This window comes from Poecilia formosa, unplaced genomic scaffold (genome assembly GCF_000485575.1).
Source record: "Poecilia formosa unplaced genomic scaffold, Poecilia_formosa-5.1.2 Scaffold27, whole genome shotgun sequence".
Lineage (NCBI taxonomy): Eukaryota > Metazoa > Chordata > Actinopteri > Cyprinodontiformes > Poeciliidae > Poecilia > Poecilia formosa.
The window spans coordinates 3088211-3113075 of NW_006799966.1; the positions used below are offsets into that span (position 1 = coordinate 3088211).

A 24865-nucleotide genomic window follows, 5' to 3' on the forward strand; every position below is an offset into this window, starting at 1 on the left:
GCAGTGATATGACATTCATGGTTGAGAACGGTACACATGTTTTTGTTCTAAACACAAACAACAAGAACCCCACAAAGTCCCAGGTTATTAATCAGACTATCTGCTCAGTCAGCAGCATGTCAGACATTCAGCTCTAATCTAACTGAAACAGTGTTACCTTAGTAAGAGCAATTGCATTTTCAAATTTAAGAGTGTTTATTTTCCTAGATGGAAAGATTTAGAAATTACACAATTAATATTTTTGTTTAGCAATGGGTGTGTCATAGTGCTCTTTTAATAAGCTAACAGTGTACAGTAACAAGTCGGGGAGGGTCAAAGGTCAGTTACACTATGTCACTTACAGCTTTGCAAAACTGATCATGTTTTAAGTTTCTCAATAAAATGACAGAAGAGGTATGATTTAAAAACAATTCAAAACTTTCCTTTTTTCTTTCGGCTTTTTCAATTCCTTTTGTTTTCTTTTTTCACCGTTTTGGAAAATTTGGAATTGTTTTAAAACCTTTTTTTTTTCCCCTTACTTTTTGTTTATGCTTAAAGAGCCTTTTGTCTGCATCGTGAAAACCACATTGTTCTTTTAAGAATGCTGCTTTGCTTTAGTTTGCTATGAGTCTGAAAAATCTTTGAAGATTGATCGTAACAGGGGCGGTCAGCCCGCGCAGCGTTCTGCACCTGCAGTGAACTTTTTGAAAAAGGTTCTGTACATGGTGAGAGCGTTTTCAGATTTCTCCGCATTAGTGCGAGCACGGCCTCACTCATTCACTCGCTCGCTTGGCCTCTCTCCCTCCCACTGCTTTTAGGAGAGATTCTGCGTGGGTTTACACTTGAGTTTCTGCCATGTGCTTTCTACTCCCTGTTCACACACACATATATATATACCCTCCCCCACACTTCCCGGCACCATCCAAAGATTTTATAAGTTTGTATATTTGCTTGTTTGTCTAAATGTGTGTGCATAGGTGTGCATGCGTGCATGTGTGTGCAATCAGCAAAATGGTGACATCTAATAAATAAATCTAATTTCTGAAGTAAATTTTAAATGCTTGTACAGCTAAATAACAATAGGACCTGAACTTCTCCTAATTAAAGAATTAAGGCTTAAACCTGTCTTCCTCTTGGGTTACTTCTAGTACAATTTATGGATTTGAGGTATTTTGGTTAGGCCTTCTTATGGGAAACATCCACATGTGGTTTCTTGTGTAAGCTACAGCGAGTCAGTTGCTCCTGATGCTGTTTTTCGGTGTTTGTGTGGAGGTGGAGGCACATCGATGTGTGCGTGGGTAGATGTGAGTAGAAATGCCTGCCAGGTGTATGTGGTTGTGCATTCTTTGTCTCTCGCCATGCGAGTCTGGTACATTTAATGAAAATACTGTACCACTCGCCGGCTGTGCAGTTGTCTCGGGGTTTTTTTTTCTTCTTTTTTTCTTTTTTTCTGTAACAAATTCACAATTTGATTTTTCCCTTTTTTAAGTAAATGGTTAGTTTCTAAACCCCTTTGTTTTATTTTGCAAATGTATAAAACCAGGTTTTTCCAGCCACCACGCACAGAAATTGTTGACCTCAGGAAAGTTTTAGAAACAGATTTAGATGCCTGTGGGTGTGCTTTACATGTCTCTGTGGCATATTGTGTCAAAAATGAGTCATTGGTTTGTGTAAATACAATAATGTACTGCAACTAGCATACCCAACACTAAACTTTATTTCAGTACATGCCATATTAATACATTTGCCTCCTCTAGGATCTTGGCCACCGCTGGAGCCCACATGAACATCCCTGTTGATCTTCGGACCCTGAGGGCTGTGCGAGTCCTAAGACCCCTCAAGCTCGTCTCTGGGATACCCAGTGAGTTACTTACTGACCTTCGTCCACCAGATGTTGCGCCTGAATGTTTTCTTCAGTAAAGGAAGAAATATAATCTGCATGAAAGAAAACCAATCTTAAAGCACTGCAATAAAGAAAGCATAATCTACACAAGTTATTACAACAATCTTATCTTCTTGTGCAGTCAGATTTTTCTTAACAGGAATATAAAGTAGTTAGAATGATTTACATGGCGTTTGCACTGAAAAAGCACTAAAAACAACATAGCTTCACAAATGTTTATCTGTTCGTATTTTTATTGCAGAAAAGTAACACTACATTATTTTGCTGTTAAATAGAAGGTTATAAAAACCCAGACATCCCTTATGGTCCAATCAGCTCAGAGTGAATTAAATATATAAATATATCAAAACCTGTTGTTTAAATCAGTGTTTCCCAGCATTCTACTCCTTGAAAGCATCCCTTCTTTTCACCAGGGTCACCTGCATTAGGTTCACATCCACACTATGAAATTATCAGTATTATCACAGTTTTGCAAAAATGTGCTAAAATATGCAAGACACATTATTACAACCCTAAGTTATTACAGTGGTGCCTGTAGAAATAATCTTTTTGTTCAGCGTAAATGTTGTTACGGTGCATCAGCATACACATATAGTGTGACCCAAATTGTGGAAAATTTTCAACGTTCTAATTCTGTTAATTGAAAATGTGGTGCAGTTTGAACCAGATTTTATAACAAGGAATATCACAGCGTGCCAATGCTAATAAACAGTTTGAAGACGAACTAAAACCAGGACAAGTGGGACAGAAATATTAAAATACATTTTTAAAGGAAAGAAGTTTATAAATTGATAATTACATTAAAAATTTAGTTTGAGTCTTAGCTTAGTTTAGCACTTATTTTTTTAAAGCAGTCATTTAAAGACTAACATACGTTTCAGTAACATCTAAGTTGGTGTTTTCATGCAAAATAAATGAAAACTGCTGTTCTACTGCTTTAAAAGACAATCCATATCTCATGTAGTCTGTGCAGTGAGGGCATTTTGTTATGCTCAATTAGCAAGTGTAAATTGCTTTCCTGCTCTTCTTCTATAGTGTAAAACAGTGGGTGTCTGCTCACATTACAGGGCATTATCACCTTCTACTGCATAAATGCATAGAACTGCCACACTCCATTGATATTTAATGTATTTTTCCATACAATTTTTTTTTCCCAGAGCAAAAACATGTGAACCATTTAAAACAGATCTGAGATTCACTTTTGGTTCTCAAGCTGCCTGTTGAGAAAAAAATAGTTTTGTGAATAAAACTTTTTTTCTCATTGAGTATCCAGAATACTCAATCTCAATGAGTATTCTGGAATACTCAATGAGATTAAGTTTTAAATAATAATAATAATAATATAGTAATAATAATAAATAAAACAGAATAGAATACAATAGAACTTGCTATAAATTCAACAAATTTGTAAAAGCCTAAATTGTTTGTGTGCATCACTTCAGGTTAACCCAGCATTCCAATGACATCTATTGCTAGACTTTTATTTGTGTGAAAGACATTCTCTCTATCGCATACAAAAGGAATGTAATTTTTTTTCTACTACCTTTTCAGTATTATAGACCAGATAATGTTTCCCTAAAGACTAGTGTCAGTCACGGCTCTGTGGAAGTTGGACTCATCAGTGGTGATGATGAAAGAATGCAGGAGGGTGGTGGACAGCTTTGTCACACAGAGTGTAAAAAACTTTTTTTTAAAAAAGCTTGTGGACCAAGTGCACTTTGACCCCTTTGATAGTTGAGGGTTCACAGTGGACAGGGTGGAGGAGGAGCTTGGAACTGTAGTTGGACAATAAACTGGTCTGGTCAAAACATGTAATCTATAAATAAACATGTAATCATTTCTACTCTTTGAGAACGTTTGGATCGTTTAATATCTGTCAGAAGTTGCTGTGGATGTTTTCTGGATGTGTAGTGACCAGCGGCGTAATGTTTGCTTCCTAGGCCAGAGCCACTTTAAGTCATTGCATAATGAAAAAGTCCTGCAAGACTCCAAACAGTTGACATTTAAATGTTTTAGAAATTTGCCAAAAGGCTTGTTTTGGCTTCTCAGCAAACATTTTTTTCTGTGCTGGTTTGTTGAGTACTGAGCTGACCAAAAAAAAATAAAGAGACTAAAACATCACTCATTTAAAAGCACTGACTGATCATCCGTCTACACATAGAACAAAAAGAGATACTGGACTCTACCGTGTCAGGAAGCCTATAAAAGATATGGCAAGCAGAGGGTAGAGTTTCCTGCTAGCATATATGAAATGCTCTCAAAAGCCTTGTTATCCAGCTTCATCACAATCTCACAGACCTCTTGTGGAGACAGCCACATTTCCATTCTTATCAATATGACTGACAATAAATGAATTACTTTTAACAGCAATAAAATACCACGATAATGTTTCTGCTATAATTTAGTAATCTGATATGCTCTGCTCAAACCATCTATATGTGTAGGTAAAGCCTTTTTTTTCTCATTCATTCTTTTAATTTCTTTCCAAAAGTCTGTGGGGAAATTGCTTTGTGATTTCCTTGCCAGTGACCCAGCCCTGGGAAAATCCTCATGTCTTTTAATGAACCGTAGGGCCTATTTAAAGTTCAAATTTGCTTTCTTCCTACTCATATTTTTCGACAAATACACGTACATAGAGAATATAATATTTAAATGCAGCAAATAAACTGATCAAAACATTTCTTCATTATTATTTAGTAAGTTACTATTTCATATAAAAAAGCATATTGATCATTTTTTGGGCTTTTCACCTCAGTTCACCCCCAGGCTCTCTTGGGTTCACCGCACACACCTGCTGTCTGGAACAATGCCCTCACAGTTGATTGCTGTCATATAGAAAGACTATCTTCTCCAAGGCAAGAATGTATAACTATGAGTTCTAAAAATAGTTTTTAGTTCCAGTGATAGAGACACACAAAAATAGAGGGTGTCTTCTTCTAAGAGTAAGAGAGAAGTTCTGCAAGTCTGAAAGCAGACAGTCTTTGCCTAACACAACCTAATCCAGTTGCATTTTTTATTCTATATTGCAAGATGAGCATCCTTTTAAGATAATATCCTATTACATTTTTCATGATACAATAGTTATATTTTATGCTTTTTAGTATGTTTGGTACAGAGTTGAAAGCCTCAGGGTTTAAGCTTGTTCGTCTTAGAAGATGAAGCTTAAGAAAAAGTTGCTTTGTTCAAACTCTGAAACTGTGCATTTTCTAACCCAATAATTGAAAGTAAAAAGGTAATAAATTGAGAAGCTCTGAAAAAGCTGAGGAAAATTGTGGTACGCCTTTGTAACACAATCATATCAATAATAATGCAAGGATATTGTTATTGTGTTAATTGTGATTGTTTCTTTCACTCTTTGCTCACTTACTACAGGCTTACAGATTGTGCTGAAGTCGATTATGAAGGCCATGATCCCACTGCTTCAGATCGGCCTTCTCTTGTTCTTTGCCATCCTCATGTTTGCGATCATTGGCCTGGAGTTCTACAGTGGGAAACTGCATCACACCTGCCTCCCATCGGACGACATCTTTGGTAAAACTCATACACAATGCAAATAACGTCATCTTTAAATTATATGAGAACAGGCGTTTGGAAAGAAGAAAAATACATTTTTAAAATCTTTAATTCTGTGTGAGTTGATAGGAGCAATTTAAATGCCGCATGAGATCCATCCACTTGGGAGTGAAATTCTGAATCCTGGTTTGAGTTCCTTTTCTGACATGCTGTTTTGAAGTACACCTGTTTCTCCAAACCATTAGGTAGAAACTAATACCCCCAGGGCTTGTTTTCTGGATTATTTATGACCAGCTGTGAATAATTTACAAGCAAGTATGCCAAACATGTGGTTTAGTCAATTTTCTCAAAGAGAGGGTGTGAATATCTTTGTCTGAGGGCTTCATGGATTACAGTAGCTGCAAACTCAGAGGTATTATTAGAGTTTCTGCTGGCTGATTTAGATACCGCTTAATTAGTCAACAACTACACTGTAATCACACACCACACCATAGCATTTACTGTCTTTGCCTAGCTGGACGTGGATTTAGATGCAGAGTCTGAACAAAATTCAGAAGAAAGCAAATCCCTCCTGACTAGTTCTGGTTGCGTCTGCTAAATTATTGAGCAGATATCTGAAAAAAAACAAAACAAAACATTTATTTAACAAGAAGTTTACAATTTCTTGGAAAAATTCAATAAATTTCTTTCCCCATCTTCTGAGTTTATGAGTTATGAGTTATACAGTCCCTTGGAGAAGTATTTATGCCTTTTGAAGTTTTCCACATTTTACCATATTACTGCCCTAAACTTCAACGTATTGTGTCTCTTATGTGCTGCTTTATGTTAATCTATAACATAAAATCCCAATTATTCACAGTGAAGCTTGTGGTTCTCACTTGACAAAAAGGTTCCAGGAGATATAAATGTTTTTGAAAGGTACTTTATACATCTCGATAATCTTAATAAAACTGTAAATTGCACTTTTTTTTATTATTATTAATTACTATTTGCTTTGACTTTTTGGGAGTATATTTAAGGATGTAGGATGATTATAGGATTTATACATTCTGAATTTAGCATGGTAAACCTCAGTTGTTGGAAGAGTATTCAATTTTACTCCGTAATATTCATGGGGAAAAGACTCCAAACAAAATGGAAATTGATTATAAGAAATCAGCAAAGTGATAAATTGACCCTCATCAAAATGTACTCATGGGCCCCATTTAGATGGAAAAGTGGCTCGATAATGTGCACCAGAAATGACTGACTGTAGATTGCATAATGGCCCAATAGCAAGACAATTCAAAAATTGACCCATATGGCTCCTGCATTCGTTGTTCAGGAGCAGATTTTCCCAGTATCCTTTTTGAGACCCAGTTGAGACCTACATAGAGTGCCTTACTGCCCCAGTTCAGATATAGTAATTAGTCAACCCAAATGGGTTCCATACAAGATGGCCATTGGCTCACTATGTAGCAATCCAGACTGTGCCAAATCCGTGTGGGGCACACATCTACATGTTGGCAGAGAGCCATGGTCACGCTGCGTGCTGAAGTTGGAAAAACAAAACATGATTTGAGTGGAGGTGGACAACAATATATCGTTTGTTGGCAACTGTGTCTAATTAGAGAAAACATCCTTTTCTTAAAACTGGTCATTGTCTCTCATGGGTGTACAGTAAACAACACCACACTTTCTCATCTTGTTTGTTAGATTTTTTTCACCACCAACACGTGAAACAGACAGTTGGTGGATTTAAACAAGAGTGCTCTATAGTACTTTTGTATCTGAAGGCATTTTGTTTTTTTTTTTGTTTTTTTAATAATTCTAATTTTACCACCTGCTTTACTGTCAGTGAACAGATTAGACATTGTTGCAAAAAATTGCAACATTAAAGCTAATATAAATACAAAGGAATGTCTGGTTTGGTGTTCTCGAAGTTTAGTCATTCTAACTCTGCTATATTACTCAGTTTTATCATGCGCTTAGTCTATCAGAAAATTTAACATGTCAATGCGAGCGTTGCTGAATGTACTATAAATGCATTGCGGTGACACATACGGAATAGCTGTGCTTTATTTCTTCTAGATAATGAGACTGTTGACTCATCAGAGTTGGCATTTGCATGCGGCGTGAGGAAATGTCCGGAAAAGTACGACTGCAACGACACCTGGATTGGGCCCAATGACGGCATTACGCAGTTTGACAACATTCTATTTGCTGTTCTCACCGTCTTCCAGTGCATCACCATGGAGGGCTGGACAGCTGTGCTTTATAATGTGAGTCCGTACACTTAGTCAGATTAAGAACCATGACTCATCAGACTGATTACTGTCAAATCTTTAATCATTTGAACATTACTGACATTGCAGACTAATGATGCTCTGGGCACCACATGGAACTGGATGTACTTCATTCCTCTCATCATTATTGGCTCATTCTTTGTGTTGAATCTAGTGCTGGGAGTTCTGTCAGGGTGAGTGGGCTTCTTCCTGTGTTTGCAAGAAAAAAATGTCTCGGTGTCAGCATAGTGGAGTAAGACAGCTGTTTCCTGCCTCCTCAGAGAATTTGCCAAGGAAAGGGAGAGGGTGGAGAACAGGAGAGCCTTCATGAAGTTACGTCGGCAGCAACAAGTGGAAAGAGAACTGAATGGCTACCGAGCCTGGATAGACAGGGCAGGTACTAAGAAGAAGAAAAACTTTGCATCTTGCTTTTCTGCAGTACTGTGTGATAGAACTGTGACCTATTATGTTTTCCTAAACAATAGCAAGTTTGGAAATAGTTTTTTTTGGACACTATTAAATTACACATCTTTGCCGGAACATTTAATTTAATGATTAGATTTCATTATGTGGCTTATAGTGGTTTATATTTACAAATGTTAACTTGGTGCTTTTTATAAGAGAATCAGGTTCAATTAATACCCAGCTACATAGAATCCAATTTGGTCCAATTTGAAGTCAGATCAGTTCAGTTCATTCCAATACAATTCAAGCATAGAGTCAAATTTGAAACAGTCTTGGCCATGAGTATTTTCTATGGAAAGAAAAACAAAAACACAAAGTTAATGGCAGTGGTAGCTTTGTCAATTACTCAATCAACGGTAGAGTCAAGTGTAACTTTCATTAGGACAAATAACAAGATTGCTAATGGACGCAATAGCTCAATGACTCCCCCCAGGAAAAGACACACTGATAAACATAGAATCACTGGGATAGCTGTACCTTTTTATAGAAAAGACATGGGCAGGAATACGAAGAAGTCGCCGCAACGGCTTTGTTGGTCATCTCAAGGAAAGCGGCACATTCAAACACAGAAGGTTTAAAGACTTTGGATTTAAACCTCACCGAAGCTGCGTGAACTACCCAAGCCCTGGCATGTTTTGGAAAGTGACTCCTCTACCAGGGTTTGAGATCTTCATCAGAGTCGCCGAGTTGAGAAGCACAAACACGCAGTGCTGTAATGGCATTCTACATTGCTTGTCTCCCACGCAAGCAGAGGGTGAGAAAAAGGTGATACTGACTCACTGACTTAAATTTGTGTGCATGTACGTATGTGCACGCGCATCTCACTGTTTACATGCCCGAGTGTGTGCGCGATGTAGACGCTGTGCATAGTTATGTGTGCACAAATGTGGGAGAGTGTGGGAAGAAGGAGAAAAGAGAGACAGAATACAAGAGAGATCGAGAAATCACTCTTCAGAGAAGGTCAACCCGGCCTCTTAAGGTAGAGCTTACATCAGTTCCTGCGAATGTTTGTAGACATGCTAAACTATTTATCCCTGAGAACTGTAAAGCTCCTCTTCACATGGTTTGAATTGTTGCTTTGTATGTAACATCCAGCGTTATTGCATTACAGAGGAAGTCATGCTTGCAGAGGAGAATAAAAATTCAGGCAGATCCCCATTAGATGGTAAGTTCCTATGTTGTTGGAGAAGTTTTCTTTTTGACTTTTCACTTGTCAATGTCTTGTTTTATTCAATGAATTTTAAATTGGATTTAACTTTTAAAAAAAACAAATTAGAGAATTGTTAGTGTTTGTAACAATTCAAACTCAATGATTGTATTTTCAATTGGCCTCAGAATTCTGGTTATCATGTCATTGCCGCTGATTTATTACTTGTCGTGGTGCTAACATCGTAATAAAATTGTCACAAGAAGTTCATTTCTTCCATTTTGTGTTACTTTTTTTTGTCAGTGCTAAAACGAGCAAGTAAAAAGACAGGTGCACGGAGAGGCGCACCAGGAAGTGACAAGTACACAGACATGTCCACTGCCAGTAAGTCAAGGGCATTTCTCATTTCTTTTAAACTTACAGTAGAAATTTTTTGGACAACTGAATGACCGGCAGTTCAAATAACCTGGAAGACCTGTAAAATCTTAATCTAGGTAAAATGTTGGCTTGACTGATTTTCACTAATAAAATGTATTCAGAACATAATATGAACAGTGTCTACATTATATAAGCAATAAAGAGCTATTGGCAGCTAAGCTTCAAAACTTACAGAGTAGTCTAATCTGCTGTTGTCTCATTCTTTACCTGCTTAGCAACAGCATGTTACACATTTACTGGTGCCCTGTGTGAAAAGTATATTGGATATCATATCGTTAAATATCGTATTAGAAAAATCTCACAATTTTTTTTTTTTTTTTAGAAAAATACATCCTTAAGTTTAAGTTAATTTTTTAGTTTGACATTAAAATATAAAATGAGTTTATTTATTTATTTATTTATTTTTCAGAAAATAAATATGGTGGCATATTTATCAAAAGCCCACAAAGAAGACTATCAAAAGTATCTTGGGGCTCTTTATTAGCAACCTGAGTTCACGTTTTACAAATATGACACAGAGGTCCATTTCTATTAGTCATTCTTCAAATTGAGAAAGAAAAGAAAGCATGACACTCAAGTCATTATTAACGAGCTTTATCTTGCCACCACAGACTGTGAACAGAGTGGAAAGGGACTGAAAAAAAAAATCCTAATATAACACTCTGGCAAAGGGTGGGATTTGTTTTGTACTAAGATTGTATTAAACCAATTTGAAACATTTTCACCAGGGGTGTCTCTAATTGTGGAGGATCCTTTTCTTCATATTTAAATTTTTTAATTAAGGCATAAAATCTTTTTATTTTGCTCATCGATGTTCCTATTTTTCCCACCTCTAGGCATGTCAAGATCAAGAATGAACTTTCGCAGCGGCCGTCGTGGCCCAGCTGCCTACCTGCGACGTAAAGAGCGCATGCTGCGCATTTCCATCCGCCGCATGGTGAAGACAGACACATTCTATTTGATGGTCCTCAGTCTGGTGGCTCTCAACACCATCTGCGTGGCCATCGTGCACCATGACCAGCCTGACTGGCTGACCATCATCCTCTGTGTGTTTCAATCATGAACAGCTGACAGGGTTTTTCTTTTTAACTAACACCTTGAAGAGAAAAATTTAGGTCACGTTTAACGATGGAGCCGTTTGTGATTTTATCGTGCCTCGTTTGAGCTTTTTGACATGACTGGTTCTGGTTCTCTTCATATCTGCAGACTATGCAGAGTTTGTGTTCCTGGGGCTGTTTCTGGCTGAGATGTTTTTGAAAATGTACGGTCTGGGTTTCCGGCTCTACTTCCATTCGTCTTTCAACTGCTTCGACTGTGGGGTGAGATCCTTCGTCTTTTATTCTGACTCCATGTGACTGTAGAAAAACAAAAACAGAATAATAATTTTTTTGCTTCATAGACATTAATGTTTCAATTTCTTGCTCCATAATAAAGACTTTGATATATCACTTAGAATAAACAGTTATTCTTTTAGACTGTAATTAAACAACATCTCAAACTAATAAAGCCCCACCTATAAACTCATTGCATGCTTTTTGCCTGATCTAGTAAGACTTGAACATATCCCTCCTATAGCTATATTTTTCTTAACAACGGTCAAGATTAAAGTCATGGAGCATAATTTGCTTTCCTTCTTCATGTGTAACATGTTTTGCAGGTCATTATCGGCAGCATCTTTGAGGTGGTGTGGGGCTTTTTTAGGCCCGGCATGTCGTTTGGCATCAGTGTACTGAGAGCGCTGAGACTTCTGAGAATATTCAAGATCACCAAGTGAGTCTGACAGCCTTCAAAATCAACAAAAATGAAGTGAGAAAACATGTCACTGTGAGGGTCAGAAAGTTTTAGTCAGATAGATTTATAATTTCTTCAGGCCTTTATTAAATGTAAGACTTTAAAAATACCATAACATAATAACTTCATTTTTTTTACCTAATAGCCAGAGATGCTCATGTGACTTAATTTTACACCTATATGATATCTAAATTTAATTAATCTATATATTATGTTAAAAGCTACATAGCAGTTTTTTACAACAGATTTTGGCTACTTTATTTAAATCCCTGTTTCCAATATTAGTGGCAGTATAATTGCTATTACAGTAGGCCAGTTTCAGTAGCAGAAGTCTTTTGCATAATTGTAGATTAAAAAAAGAAAAGAATCTGTCTGCATTTTAGACTTTTTAAGGTCCAAAATTAGAACTGTGGGATTTAAAATCTTTAATGACTTTAAGACCTTGTAGAAATTCTGGTTTCAGAGAAATTGATGTCAATTTTTTATTTTTTTTTGGCAGGTACTGGGCTTCTCTCAGGAACCTGGTTGTTTCCCTGATGAGCTCCATGAAGTCCATTATCAGCCTGCTTTTTCTTCTCTTTCTCTTCACTGTGGTGTTTGCACTGCTCGGGATGCAGCTTTTTGGAGGGAGGTATGAACCGACTTCCATTTACTGTGAGTTCCTGTAAAACCAGTTTCTATTTTTCACTTTGTTTTAACCTACACTTCCAAACGAGTTGTCGTTCTGAAACAGTATTTACTGGGTTAAAAATGGAACAGCAGTTTCCTCAATGGCTTCTTAGAGGGAAGAAGGAGAGGAAGCGTTATGTCTGGATGAAAATAACTCTCTGCATCCTCTTCCTCCTCTTTTTTTTCTTCCTCCTGTTCTTCCTCCTTGGTCATATCTGACCCTGCCTCTCTATCTGCTTTCCCTCTAGGTTCATCTTTGAAGATTACACTCCCACCAACTTTGACACGTTTCCAGCTGCCATCATGACAGTGTTTCAGGTTTGGCTCCCACAGATCCCCCCACCATCCTGCCTGCTCTCCATGACACATTGCACCCTGGGATATTTCTCACCCCAGGCGCAGATTAAACAACTCTGCTCAATCGCTCTCCGCCCCCTGCCTCCGCGATCGTCCCACACATCCAAGCACACATATGCGCACATGAATATCAGACAAGGGAAACGTGAACAAGTCCACATCAGATCTGCTTCAACCAACTGCACTGTGAAAGAGTGTTTTGATCAGCACACATAGTAATTATTAGCTCGTCACCCTTTTTAATACCGTATTGTTATCGGAAAGGGGGGGATTCGTCTGCGGTTTGGAGTATTTTTAAGCCAACGTTGGCTTTAATCAGGCCTGAGCTGTGTAATTATTTCTGCTATATGTTCCGCGCCTTTAATTACCTGCAGATTCTGACTGGTGAGGACTGGAACGAGGTGATGTATAATGGGATCCGCTCGCAAGGAGGCGTTCAGTACGGCATGTGGTCATCCATCTACTTCATAGTGCTCACTCTGTTCGGTAACTGTATCCTTGTTGACCTCAGAAGTGGCCAGAGAGCTGTGATGTAACCGGGACCCTTGTGCACCATCACTTTTGAAAGTATTCAGATAAAAGTGGCAATAATGGATTCTTGAAAAATTCAATTATAAGAGCGGCTTTACAGTGTAAAAATAGAAAAGCATTAACAGTGAAATGAACTAAAATAGTCCGTTTTAGCCATATTGGGGAAATAAGTTGTTACAGTTTTTGTCAGAAGTTTGCATTCAGTTATCACTGACATGAGTTATTTATTGATAACTATCTTCCCTATCTTCAAAGAATAAAACTAATAATAATAAATAAAGATTTGTGCATTTTTGGTATTCTGACCACCAATTTTCAATTATGGGTTTGACTTATTCTGTGGCATGAAAAAAAACACTCTGTGATTTATATTTTCTTGAAAACAATAGATGTGGTATAAAAAATACAAACAAAAACAGTTAGGACTAAATTTTGTAGGCTCATGTTAGCTTGATTAAAACAAGCTAACTTGTTTTCCAGTCTGAGATATAATTGAAGCTGCATATTGTTTTTCTGTTGTGGCTATGTCCACCAGTTACCTGAAAATGTACAGTTTTTGCTGTTAATGTCATTAAGTAATGTAGATAAGAAAATCTACATTTTAAATGACTGCCTCTCTAGCAAACTATTTTCATGTTGCTCTCATATTGCTAATAAAGACGCTGAATTCCTTCTGGGCATTTAAGAACTTGTTGACTTGGAAATCAAATAAAAGCTGTATATCTTGATATATCCTGTGTCAAATTTAAAATCGTAGTATTTATTTTTTTAAACAGAAGAGATGGTGAATCTTTTGCTAGCCAATCCTTAACAACCTCTATGACAGACACACTACTTAATGTCTTCTTGGCTATCGCTGTGGATAATTTGGCAAACGCGCAGGAACTAACCAAGGTTTGCATTTTTTTTATAACAATATTGTGCGAACTTGTAAAAATTATTCATTTTCATGTATTTTCGTGTTTAAAACTTTAAATGTCAAATCGTTGTTTATGACATTTGTATCCCCAGGATGAAGAAGAGGAAGAGGAGTTCTTCAATCAGAGATATGCAAGAGGAAGAGACGGATTGATATCAGAGTAAGTTATTGGTTTACATCTTACACCAGTCTTTTTAAAATAAGACAGAATCCATTGATATTTTAGCGTATAACCAAAACAAACCTCAGGTTGATCTGATCAACCTTTGTTGTTTTCTTCGATTTGTTATCTAAATGATAGAAAATACTACTAAAGGAGACAAAATAAACTCCTATCTTCATGTAATAATATTGCAGGATTGATGCGTTTTTTTCCCCCATCAATATTAAAAAATACTGATATTTTACTTTTGGACATATGGACATAACAGCTTTAAAAAAAAGCACAGATCTTTCAAACTCTGTGACTGCTTTAGCTTTGAATATGTACGTATCATTTGTGTGTAACATATATAAGTGTAAGTCATTTATGTGTTGCAACCACTAATATGCTTATCAATGTGAGTTTTTCTGGTTCCATCTTGTTGTCTTGTTATATTCTTGTTATGTGGCACTGAACAAAATTATTTGATTCATAATGTCTCTCAACTCGGCAATTTTTGAGCTTCTATTTTGATGCAGACACAAGTATGTCTTAATAAAATTTAAATATCACAGAAAAAATATATATATTTCAATTATTCAACACAAAGTTAATATTGTGTACTGATCCATTACTCAGAGTGGTATATTTCTATTTTTTTTTGTTGGTGGTGATGATGATGATGATAATGACTAGCAGCAGATGAAAACTGATAAAACTCAGCTTCTCCAAAAAATGAGATTCATAAGACCAACAGCAAAAGGATGCTAAAATACAGAAATATCATCTTAAATTATGATCACATACAGTAGATTATATGCACTCAGTAATTGCTTGTTACTCCATCAGTGCAACTATGGCATGGAGCCAAAATAAATATACATTGTGAAGCTATCCTAATTTGTTGGAAGGGACCTGTGTTTACGGTTAGAGAAATCTTTACAACATTGAATGTTGTCCAGATGACCTCTTCCATTTCTGCTTCCCATGTTCTCGTTTTGTTCTGTGCCACATCAGAAGTTCAGTGTATGCTGTAAACCACTAATGTCTTGTTTTCAAATGACCACTCATCGGACAACAAAAGAATCAGAACACCAGTAAGTATAACTGAATGCATCCCTGTCACACAGACCTTTCTTTAAGTTCCCTAATCGATTCCTGAGATTATTTTGTAGATGTTACACAATGTTTGCACTTTAATCCCACGCATTTTCTTTTTTGTCGTTGTGGGTTTTGTTCTCCTTTTTTTCGACCTCTGATCCGTCCCTTCCTTCCAGGTATTATTGTTCATTTTTTGGATGTTTTTTCGCACATTGTTCCATGGGAATATTTTCTGTTAAGAATTAGCAGACATTATTAATTTATAGAGACAGTTTGCCCTTTTTTTTTTTTTTTTTTTTGCAACTTTTATTTAATTTTTTTCCCAAACATTTTCTGATTAGATAGCTGGTTTGCCAAATGGATCTTTGTATGTTTGTTTCTTGTCACTAAATCTGTCTGTATGGAACAGGTTACTGCCCCCATATTTAGGTGTGTTTTGTGTTGTGACGTTTTAGTGGCAGAAGAAGGCCCTACCTATACAGGAAACGTGCAATCCATAGAGGGCGGCCCAATTTCCCAGAGGAACCTGACTGTGCATCGGGGCCCCCAGATGAGCAGCCCCTTAACAGCACCAGACCCTTTGCTAACCGCCGGGAGAGGAGGAGAAAAGTTAACATGTCCGTGTGGGAGCAGAGAGCCAACCAGCTACGCAAGCGTCGTCAAATGGCAAGCAGAGAGGAGCTGTTTGGCAGTCCCACAGAGGACAACATTGAGACTCCCTCCGTTCCCAAACATGTCCCCGCCGTCTCCCAAGAGACCAGCCCGGCTCACCTGCCCGAGTCTCCCATGTCAGTGAAGATGCCCCTACCTGAGCCCCCGATGTCCGTCTCTATTCCAATGCTGGAGCCTCCAGCTGCTGAGCCTCTCGTCAATTTGAGCGAGGAGAAAACAGCAGGAGCAAACCACCGGACCGCCGGCGGTGGGAGGCACCGCATGGCCCGTAAGTTCAGGTCCAGTCAGGGGCCAGAAGAAGGAGCCCGCCATAGGCGCCACCGTCACCGAGAAGCCCGGGTTGAAGCCAAGAGTCTGGACTGCACACAGACCCCACGTGAGGTTCTACATATCAGACGGTCGCTCAGTCAAGAGAGGAAGACCATTGATGAGAGAGAGGAGAAGGAAGACAGAGAAGAGAGTGAGAGAGGTGAAGGAGAGGGAGGACAACAGAACAGTGCACAGATGGAGGAAGATGACGGAACATGCATTGTCAATCCATACGCAGAAGTCGGTGAAGAGTGCAGAAGGTAGGGAAGTTCCTGTGAAATATCTTTTTTTTTGCTATTTGCTATTTAACTCTTCTTGTTTGCACAATCTAAAATGTAACATCAACACTTTTTATGTTACATGATGGTAGTTCAGTCCAAAGTTAAATCAACGTCTCTGTCATCTTTTTCTGTACTCATTAAATATCTACTGATGCAACTGCTAGACCCAAGCTTATTTTACTTAGATCTGTTGTTTAAAGTGCAAAATCACCCTTGATCAAGAGGAACAAAAACAAAGAAAGCATGAACTTCAAGTTAATTTACTTAAATTTTTAAACAGTTCATTTATGATAAAATATTGTGGGGGTTTTTCTGTTGTTGTTTTTTTTTTTTTTTGGCCTTTTTATGTTTTGAAATATTTTTTCTACGATGAAACAGAGATGCTACACCCAGCAGCGATATTCCTGACCCTCCGCAGTGCACCTGGTCAAAGCAGGGAGAGGGCGGCTGCAGGGATCAGTATGAATCCCTGAGCCAGAACATGTCAACGGACCCCGCTTTAGAGGGAAAAGAGTACACCGTGAGTACCATCGAGGCGGAGAAACGCAAGATATCCATCAAGCGTGATAAGTCCAACCCGGAGGGAAGCGTGGCCATTGAAATGTCTTCACAGCCCCTTCTGGAGCTCACTCCTGTCACAGGTAGACCTGTGTTTCCTTTCCCCCTGCAGTCATACTGCATTAAACCTGGCATCATAAAAATAGTACCACCAAGTGTAGGTGTTTCTGAACTCTAAATTTAGTAGCTACTAGTCTTTTTTTTGGTTAATATTCTTTGTCATAGCTGTCCATGAAAAAAAAAAAAAAAAAAAACTCACTTCCACCTCTTGGTCTTCTCTCACATTCTGGGTTATTTTAGAGAACAGCAAAGAGTTGGAGGCGTACCAGTCTGATGAGAAAGAGGAGGAAACAGAGGATGAGGAACCGCCGATGCCTCCTAAAGCCGTAGCGCCTGACAGCATGTTCATCTTCAAAGCCTCCAACCCGTAAAATGCAACAAATATTCTTTAAATCGTTCATCTTGAATTTTTGCATGCACCCAGTCAGCATCCTCCTTCTTGTTGCTCCACAGCATCAGGAGGATCTGTCACTATGTGGTCAATCTTCGCTACTTTGAAATGACCATCCTCCTCGTGATTGTGGCGAGTAGCATCGCGTTGGCAGCGGAGGACCCCGTGTGCACAAGCTCAGACAGAAACAAGGTATGTGAACTGTTGATGGCTGTCACTAATTTTGGATTTATTCTGGTTAATTAAATATTTGTGCAAATATAAATATATGTGACTGGAATAAAATAAATGGATAGATGAAGGTGTTCAGATTCAGTTAGTTCTTAATTCCCTGATCGAAGTTTATAAAATTCACAGTGGCTGCCCAAACATTGTGAAATAGCTTACCTCTCACACCATTCATCTATTTTTCTCTGGCATGTGATTGATTATGTATGACACCCTAAATAATTATTTGAAATCTGATTTACCTCTTTATGATTGTGGATGGTATTGTGAAGCAATTCAGCCAACTGATGTTGTTTTAAAATATTCTATGTAATTAAACTTGGCATTAACATATCTTTTTCTATTGCTACCTAATATCAAAAGAAAACGTATTTGAACTTTAGAATGTGAATAAATTCTAGGAAACTTTATTCTTTCCATTGTATCATGGACAACCTGAAGATATTGTTAGAACACCCTCAAATGATGATTACAACCTCGCGCTTTCTCGTAGTAAATTACTGAAGATGACATTTTAGCTCAGTGCAACTGTCAGGTTGGATCTGTAGTTGACATAACACAGTCAGCAACAATGTGTCATGACACATTTGGCTTTCACGCACATGCAAGGTGAGAATCAGCAGCTCTGCCTGGCAAATCGCTGTGCAGTTTGTTTTTCACAACTTTTCCCTTTTCACGGTGTCGTGGAAAGTGTCCAGAGTAAGCACACATTCGTCTTCTTTAAACGTCCGGATGGAGCCGTGCTCCAAATCCATTGTGAATTCACGAGAATTTTCTGAGCAATAGTAGAAAGACATTTTGATGCACTGAGTTTGGTGTACGGTTTAAAACCAGTTTGTTGCTCTGATGCTGATTTTTCCTCTTATAAATTGGTCTCATGAGTCACGCAGCTTAATGGTAGCGTTGCTCTACATTACTGCTGCACTTTAGGTAATCAGTGTGGTTGTTATTCCGCCAAACAACTGATATTTTGTGATTTGTTTTGGCGAACATTGTATGAGTGAGATGATGCAACAGACCCAGATCCTGACAGAGCTAAAAATATCAATATTTTTTTGTATATGTGTCTATAATTGTATCTGCTTAGTTGATTCAGGCTGATTTTGATAGCATTCCCCAATGAGCTGTTCCGTCCTGGTGAGTCTTGTCCTGAGGTATTTTTGTTTGGTCACCACTCTTAAGTACTGGGTAACAAGTGTAGTGCCTGGTGAATAAGTTTAAAGTAGATTTGATCTACTATGGGGAAGTTTGGTTCAATACCTTTTTCAAACCGTACAGGTGCTGCGATATTTTGATTACGTCTTCACTGGAGTGTTCACCTTTGAAATGATCATAAAGGTAGGTGACTGAGGCAATTTTCCCATTTCAGTTTTATATTTAAGACATTTTACAACATGTTTCTGGGCCTTTTTTTCTGCATGCATATAATTTTGGCCTCCAGATGATAGACCAGGGTCTCATTCTGCATGATGGCTCCTATTTCCGAGACATGTGGAACCTCCTGGACTTCATTGTAGTGGTGGGAGCTCTGATCGCCTTTGCTCTAACGTGAGTCACAACGCAGTTCAGCCTTTTCCTGTGACTAATGACTGACTCACCGCAGCTCACAAGTTTGAGAGCATGCGGTACTTACTTTTATAAGCGTCCCTTTCTGAAGTCACAAGCTGCATGTACCGAGACACCTGCGAGTTTTTGGAGTGTGTAACTCAGTTTTAAGTTTCACTGCAGGGCTTTAAGAGGAGAAGGTGGTTTTTGGTGTAATCTTTTTTTCTGTTGTCTTTCATGGCTTGCATGCGACAGATAATTCACTAACTAACTAATCCCCTGTTGTGCAATTTGTTGAAGTTTTACTGTTTGTTAATTTCTCTGTTGTTAATATGAATGTGATGTAACCTTTTTTTTTTATCCCTGAATTTTTTTTCTCTGTTGTTCCTGTGGATTTTATGACTGTTGGGGCAACCAGGAATGTGATGGGGTAAAAATTTTTTACATGTGAACATTCCCATAAATCTTTTACATATTTCTCTCGTTTCCATGCATCCTGACCTTTGCTTTCTCTCTAGTTTTGTGTCCTTTCTTACTATATTATATTTTACACGTCACTCAAAGAGTCAGGCATTTATTAGGAGTATAAAATGTGAATAAGTACAGATGGATAGATAGACAGACAGACAGACAGACAGACAGACAGGCAGAATCAGAATTTTACTCCTCATGTTTGCCTTTCTCTCAAACATGAAGTTCTTTGCTACATTGTGTGTTTTTTTTCTCTTAATTCACTGACATTTTGCTCTCACTACTTATGTCATGTCTTCGTGGTCCAGTTTGACTGTAGATCTGTGCTCCTTAATACCTTATTTTAACGTCAACAGAAACAACAAGGGCCGAGACATCAAGACAATAAAGTCCCTCAGAGTTCTGAGAGTTTTGCGACCTCTTAAAACCATCAAGAGGCTTCCAAAGCTCAAGGTCCGATCAAGATATGAGAAACTTGCTTTTTGATGTTGCCTCACAGGCTTCTGACAGATTTTATTTACTTTGCCTCCCTCTTGTCTTTCTCCTCCACAGGCTGTTTTCGACTGTGTGGTCACGTCTCTGAAGAACGTCTTCAACATCCTCATTGTGTATCAGCTCTTTATGTTCATCTTTGCTGTCATCGCGGTCCAGCTCTTTAAGGGGAAGTTCTTCTTTTGCACTGACAGCTCCATGAAAACAGAAAAGGAATGTCGGTAAATAAGCGTCCGATCTGTTCTCTCAGACTCATATTAGTGTTGTGAGTAGGTATGCACCATATATATCAGCAAAATCCTCCTACATGTTGTCAGCCTCGATGAGCATGTCCTTCCATGCTGTGTAAGAGGGGAACTGTCGACATAGAACCTGGAAATGAAGGGACAAAATCTGTTTTTCTGTTGTCAGAAAGGTGGTTACAGTAATTTTTTTTTGACATTTTGGTAAATGTACTTTTTCACATTACAAGAGGAGTCATGCCTTTCTTGTCTTAAAATGTTAGGATTACAACCTGACGGTAGCTTATGGCAGAAATATTGACAGGTAATTTGTGATGGGTTTTTGTATTACAGTGTAAAATCAGTTGTGATTTTGTGAAAGAGCCAGACAAAACAATGGCACACATTAAAGCTACAAATGCTTATTCAAGCATTTTCAAGGCAGGAAATCCTATAATATGCTGCTAGCCACTTACAAAACATTAAAGCTCTCTCAAAAATTGTGGCCACAAAGACATTCAATACTGTACCTTTCAATACTTGCATAACTGGCTGCAGATTTGATAATGTCGAGAAATATTTTTGACCTTTTGCCCATTTTTAGCTCCAGATCTCTTGCTTAGGGACTGCACCATCATGCATCACGCTAAGAGGTAAATCTGAGCAGAAGGGTTTAAATTAGCCAGACTTGAGATTTTTCTCACTACCTACAAGAAAACATGAGGTTCCTAAATAGCCTTTTCACAAATAAGTTGGATTTAAGTCAACAATACTCCACAGGATTATTTAAATTGCTCTGTCAATGTTTATGACAGTAAACATTCACATGTAACCAAAGCTTCAGTACCGTTCACTAAATTGCAGGTTTCATAGGTGATTAAAGGGAAATGATGACCTCCAGTCTGCTCTGGTCCCTGCAGAGGCTTCTACATTGACTACAGCAGAGACAAGAAAGAGGTCAAGAGAAGAGAGTGGAGGAGACACGAGTTTCACTACGACAACGTCTGCTGGGCCCTGCTCACGCTTTTCACTGTGTCGACTGGGGAAGGGTGGCCTCAGTGAGTTTACATTTAAGTTAAATCTTCGGATGGTTTATATTTATCGTTAAAGCTCTGAAGCATAACAGAGATTATCTTTTCATGGGTGAGTTAGGGAGCCTGTCTCAATATGTCATAATTATAAGTGAGGGCTGGCCTGTGAATGAGCCATGAATCTATTTTATTGTTTTTATTGTTCATGAGTGGGAACAGGAAGTATAATGTTTTTTTTTTGTTTTTGTTTTTTGTTTTTTTGTGCTCCAGGGTCCTTCAACACTCCACCGATGTCACAGAGGAGAACATGGGGCCAAGTCGCGGGAACCGGATGGAAATGTCCGTCTTCTACGTGGTCTACTTTGTGGTCTTTCCGTTCTTCTTCGTCAACATCTTTGTGGCTCTTATAATCATCACCTTCCAGGAGCAGGGCGATAAGATGATTCAGGAGTGCAGTCTGGAGAAGAATGAGGTATGAACGGCGATTGTCAGTGTCATTGAAGGCATAGCTGGTGTTTATGCTGTTCAATTCCTCCCTGTCAGAGGGCCTGCATTGACTTTGCCATCAGCGCCAAGCCGATGACCCGCTACATGCCTCAGAACAGACAAACCTTCCAGTACAGACTCTGGCACTTTGTGGCATCGCCTTCTTTTGAGTACACGGTGCTTGTTATGATCGCCCTGAACACAGTTGTTCTCATGATGAAGGTAAACCAGTTTCTTAGTAATTTTATTTTTGGAAACCCTTTGAAATACCATTATAGTAATATCTTGTCTTTCTTTTTAGTACCACTCCGCCCCAACAGCGTACGATGCCGTCCTGAAGCACCTAAACACAGCCTTCACAGTGCTGTTCTCCATGGAGTGTATACTGAAGATAATGGCTTTTGGATTTGTGGTAAGTGTGAACGTCAGAAGAAAAGTCCCCAACTCAGGGGATTAAGAAACCAGTTTTTGTTCCTGCAATGCATTTGAATAAAAACATCAAATTTATTTGAAATTGTTTTTTTCTCTCTCTCTCTATGCAGAACTACTTTCGAGACACTTGGAACATTTTTGACTTTATCACTGTTCTTGGCAGCATCACGGAAATAATTGTGGACTTGCAGGTAAGTCGTGTCCCGAATGACAATCGACGTTTAAAGGTTGCAGACCTTCAAAATAAATACAAAGAACCGGAAGTTCCGAATGCAGCATCAAATGTTTGCGAGTTTTCTCGTGTGTGTGTGACGGTCTCTGCCTCCAGCGCTGACTTGGGTCATGTTGTGTTGAATTTCACCATCTGTGATTTACATCCTGTCATTGCTGCCTGCCTGCCACTCTGTCCCTCTCTGACTGCATCGCCCTCCCTCTAATCGACTCGTACGGCGGTCCCAGTCGGTGAACACCATCAACATGAGTTTCCTGAAACTTTTTCGGACAGCCAGGCTGATCAAGCTGCTGAGACAGGGCTACACTATCCGCATTCTGCTTTGGACATTCGTACAGTCCTTTAAGGTCTGAGAGTTTTCCACTGTTATTTATTCAAATTACTTAGTTTGTTAGTTTATGTGGTGATATTATAACAAAATTCAGCATCTATATTTTCTTTCTTCTCTGACAGGCTCTACCGTATGTCTGCCTTCTCATCGCCATGCTTTTCTTCATCTACGCCATAATTGGAATGCAGGTAAATATTATTGTTACCATTGACATAAGTTCCAGGAACTTTACAAGAAAAGTTAGTGCAAGCTGATATATTTAGGTTTTAGCGCACTATGCTGTCGTTTGATAAGCATTTGAATCCCTGATGTTTTGGGTGTTCTGCAGGTGTTCGGAAACATCAAGCTGAATGATGAGAGTCACATCAATCAGCACAACAATTTTAAGACTTTTTTCAGTGCACTGATGCTTCTGTTCAGGTGAGCCGCACCAAGAAATACCAGAAAAGATCGCAACCATTGTCAATTTAAGCTAAAGATTGTTTAAAATGTTGCTTAGTGTGCTTAATGCCATTTGTGTTTTAAACACCAGGAGTGCAACAGGGGAGTCCTGGCAGGAGATTATGCTCTCCTGTCTGTCTGGACAGGAGTGTGAACCAGATCCCTCCATTGCCCCCCTCACCATGTCTCCAGACCACGAGGGTGGGTGTGGGACTGACTTCGCTTATTGCTACTTTGTCTCCTTCATCTTCTTCAGCTCTTTTCTGGTCAGAATGAACAAAAAATAATAATAATAATAAAATACAATGTTTTTGCAATATTTTATTTTTCTTTCACCTGACCAGTGCTTTCATCTCAGTTCTTTGTGTCTTTTTTATTTATTTATTTATTTATTTTTTAGATGCTGAATCTATTTGTGGCTGTGATTATGGATAACTTTGAGTATCTGACACGAGACTCCTCTATTCTGGGCCCTCATCATCTGGATGAATTTGTCCGCATATGGGGCGAGTATGATAGACTGGCATGGTGAGAATTGGCCTCATTTTTGCTACTGCTTTGCGTTTCACTATGTGAACCAGATCAGTGGTATTTTCTCTGTAACCAGCAGAGGGCAGTCAAAGAACATGAAATGTCAAAGCTTCAAATTACCTGCATTCTTATAATTACCTTGCTAAAGTACTCAGTGGATAAAGTTTATGCTGTGGACACCTACAGTAAAAGCTTTCATTGATAATTTAGATCAAAACACATTTATGTGTAAGAATGGCCCAGACCTAAATCTACATTAATTGGAAATCTGTGGTAAGCTTTCAAAATATGCTTAATGTCTCAATCTGAATGAGTTTTAGCTATTCTCCTTTGAAAAATGAGCAAAGGTTTCAAAAAGGTTACGTTTTAGATTAGTATTTGGACATAAAAATGAAAACTATTTATTATTTTTCTCCCACTTTACAGTCATTGTGCTTATATATCTGAAAAAAAGAAAATATTGAATATAATAAACCTTGTGCTTCTCATTAATCTATCCACTTTCTGCGCTCTCCGTCTCTGTTGTGTTTTCTAAAGTGGGCGTATTCACTACACAGCTATGTACGAGATGTTGACACACATGTCTCCGCCTCTGGGCTTGGGTAAAAAATGTCCCGCTAAGATCGCCTACAAGGTAATAAAAACATAATAATTGTTTTTGTCTGAAACATAGAAGAAATTGAATAACTAAAAAAAAAAAATGTGTAAATGCAAACTGTTTTTGGATTTGAGGCAATAGAAATCAGACTGTTTTTGTTCAATTGCTATGATTTTTTTTTTTTTTACAAAATAATTTTATTTCCCCTTTTTGTCTTCTGCAGAGGTTGGTGTTGATGAACATGCCCGTGGACGAGGACATGTCTGTCCACTTCACTTCTACTCTAATGTCACTGATTCGCACAGCTTTGGATATCAAAATAGCTCGAGGTCAGAG

At 38.3% G+C, this 24865-nt stretch overlaps 1 protein-coding gene across 6 annotated transcripts in view; it reads left to right on the plus strand.

The window, feature by feature from the left end:
• Positions 1-24865, plus strand: part of cacna1eb (calcium channel, voltage-dependent, R type, alpha 1E subunit b) — a 65262-nt gene that overhangs the window by 28624 nt on the left and 11773 nt on the right. For 5 of the 6 annotated variants that reach the window (XM_016669766.1, XM_016669768.1, XM_016669770.1 and 2 more), the window contains 36 exons: positions 1737-1840; positions 5255-5413; positions 7466-7656; positions 7750-7853; positions 7941-8056; positions 9236-9289; positions 9575-9655; positions 10546-10755; positions 10916-11028; positions 11367-11479; positions 12000-12131; positions 12418-12487; positions 12901-13018; positions 13884-13951; positions 14069-14136; positions 15675-16460; positions 16860-17122; positions 17340-17466; positions 17553-17682; positions 18997-19056; positions 19160-19266; positions 19682-19693; positions 20091-20187; positions 20287-20447; positions 21368-21505; positions 21749-21950; positions 22022-22186; positions 22266-22376; positions 22507-22587; positions 22856-22975; positions 23082-23147; positions 23288-23379; positions 23492-23666; positions 23801-23928; positions 24469-24565; positions 24753-24858. In XM_016669766.1, coding sequence (XP_016525252.1) covers positions 1737-1840; positions 5255-5413; positions 7466-7656; positions 7750-7853; positions 7941-8056; positions 9236-9289; positions 9575-9655; positions 10546-10755; positions 10916-11028; positions 11367-11479; positions 12000-12131; positions 12418-12487; positions 12901-13018; positions 13884-13951; positions 14069-14136; positions 15675-16460; positions 16860-17122; positions 17340-17466; positions 17553-17682; positions 18997-19056; positions 19160-19266; positions 19682-19693; positions 20091-20187; positions 20287-20447; positions 21368-21505; positions 21749-21950; positions 22022-22186; positions 22266-22376; positions 22507-22587; positions 22856-22975; positions 23082-23147; positions 23288-23379; positions 23492-23666; positions 23801-23928; positions 24469-24565; positions 24753-24858 — 4925 coding nt within the window. The remainder of the gene's footprint in view (positions 1-1736; positions 1841-5254; positions 5414-7465; positions 7657-7749; positions 7854-7940; positions 8057-9235; positions 9290-9574; positions 9656-10545; positions 10756-10915; positions 11029-11366; positions 11480-11999; positions 12132-12417; positions 12488-12900; positions 13019-13883; positions 13952-14068; positions 14137-15674; positions 16461-16859; positions 17123-17339; positions 17467-17552; positions 17683-18996; positions 19057-19159; positions 19267-19681; positions 19694-20090; positions 20188-20286; positions 20448-21367; positions 21506-21748; positions 21951-22021; positions 22187-22265; positions 22377-22506; positions 22588-22855; positions 22976-23081; positions 23148-23287; positions 23380-23491; positions 23667-23800; positions 23929-24468; positions 24566-24752; positions 24859-24865) is intronic. The other variant, XM_016669769.1, reaches the window with a different exon arrangement.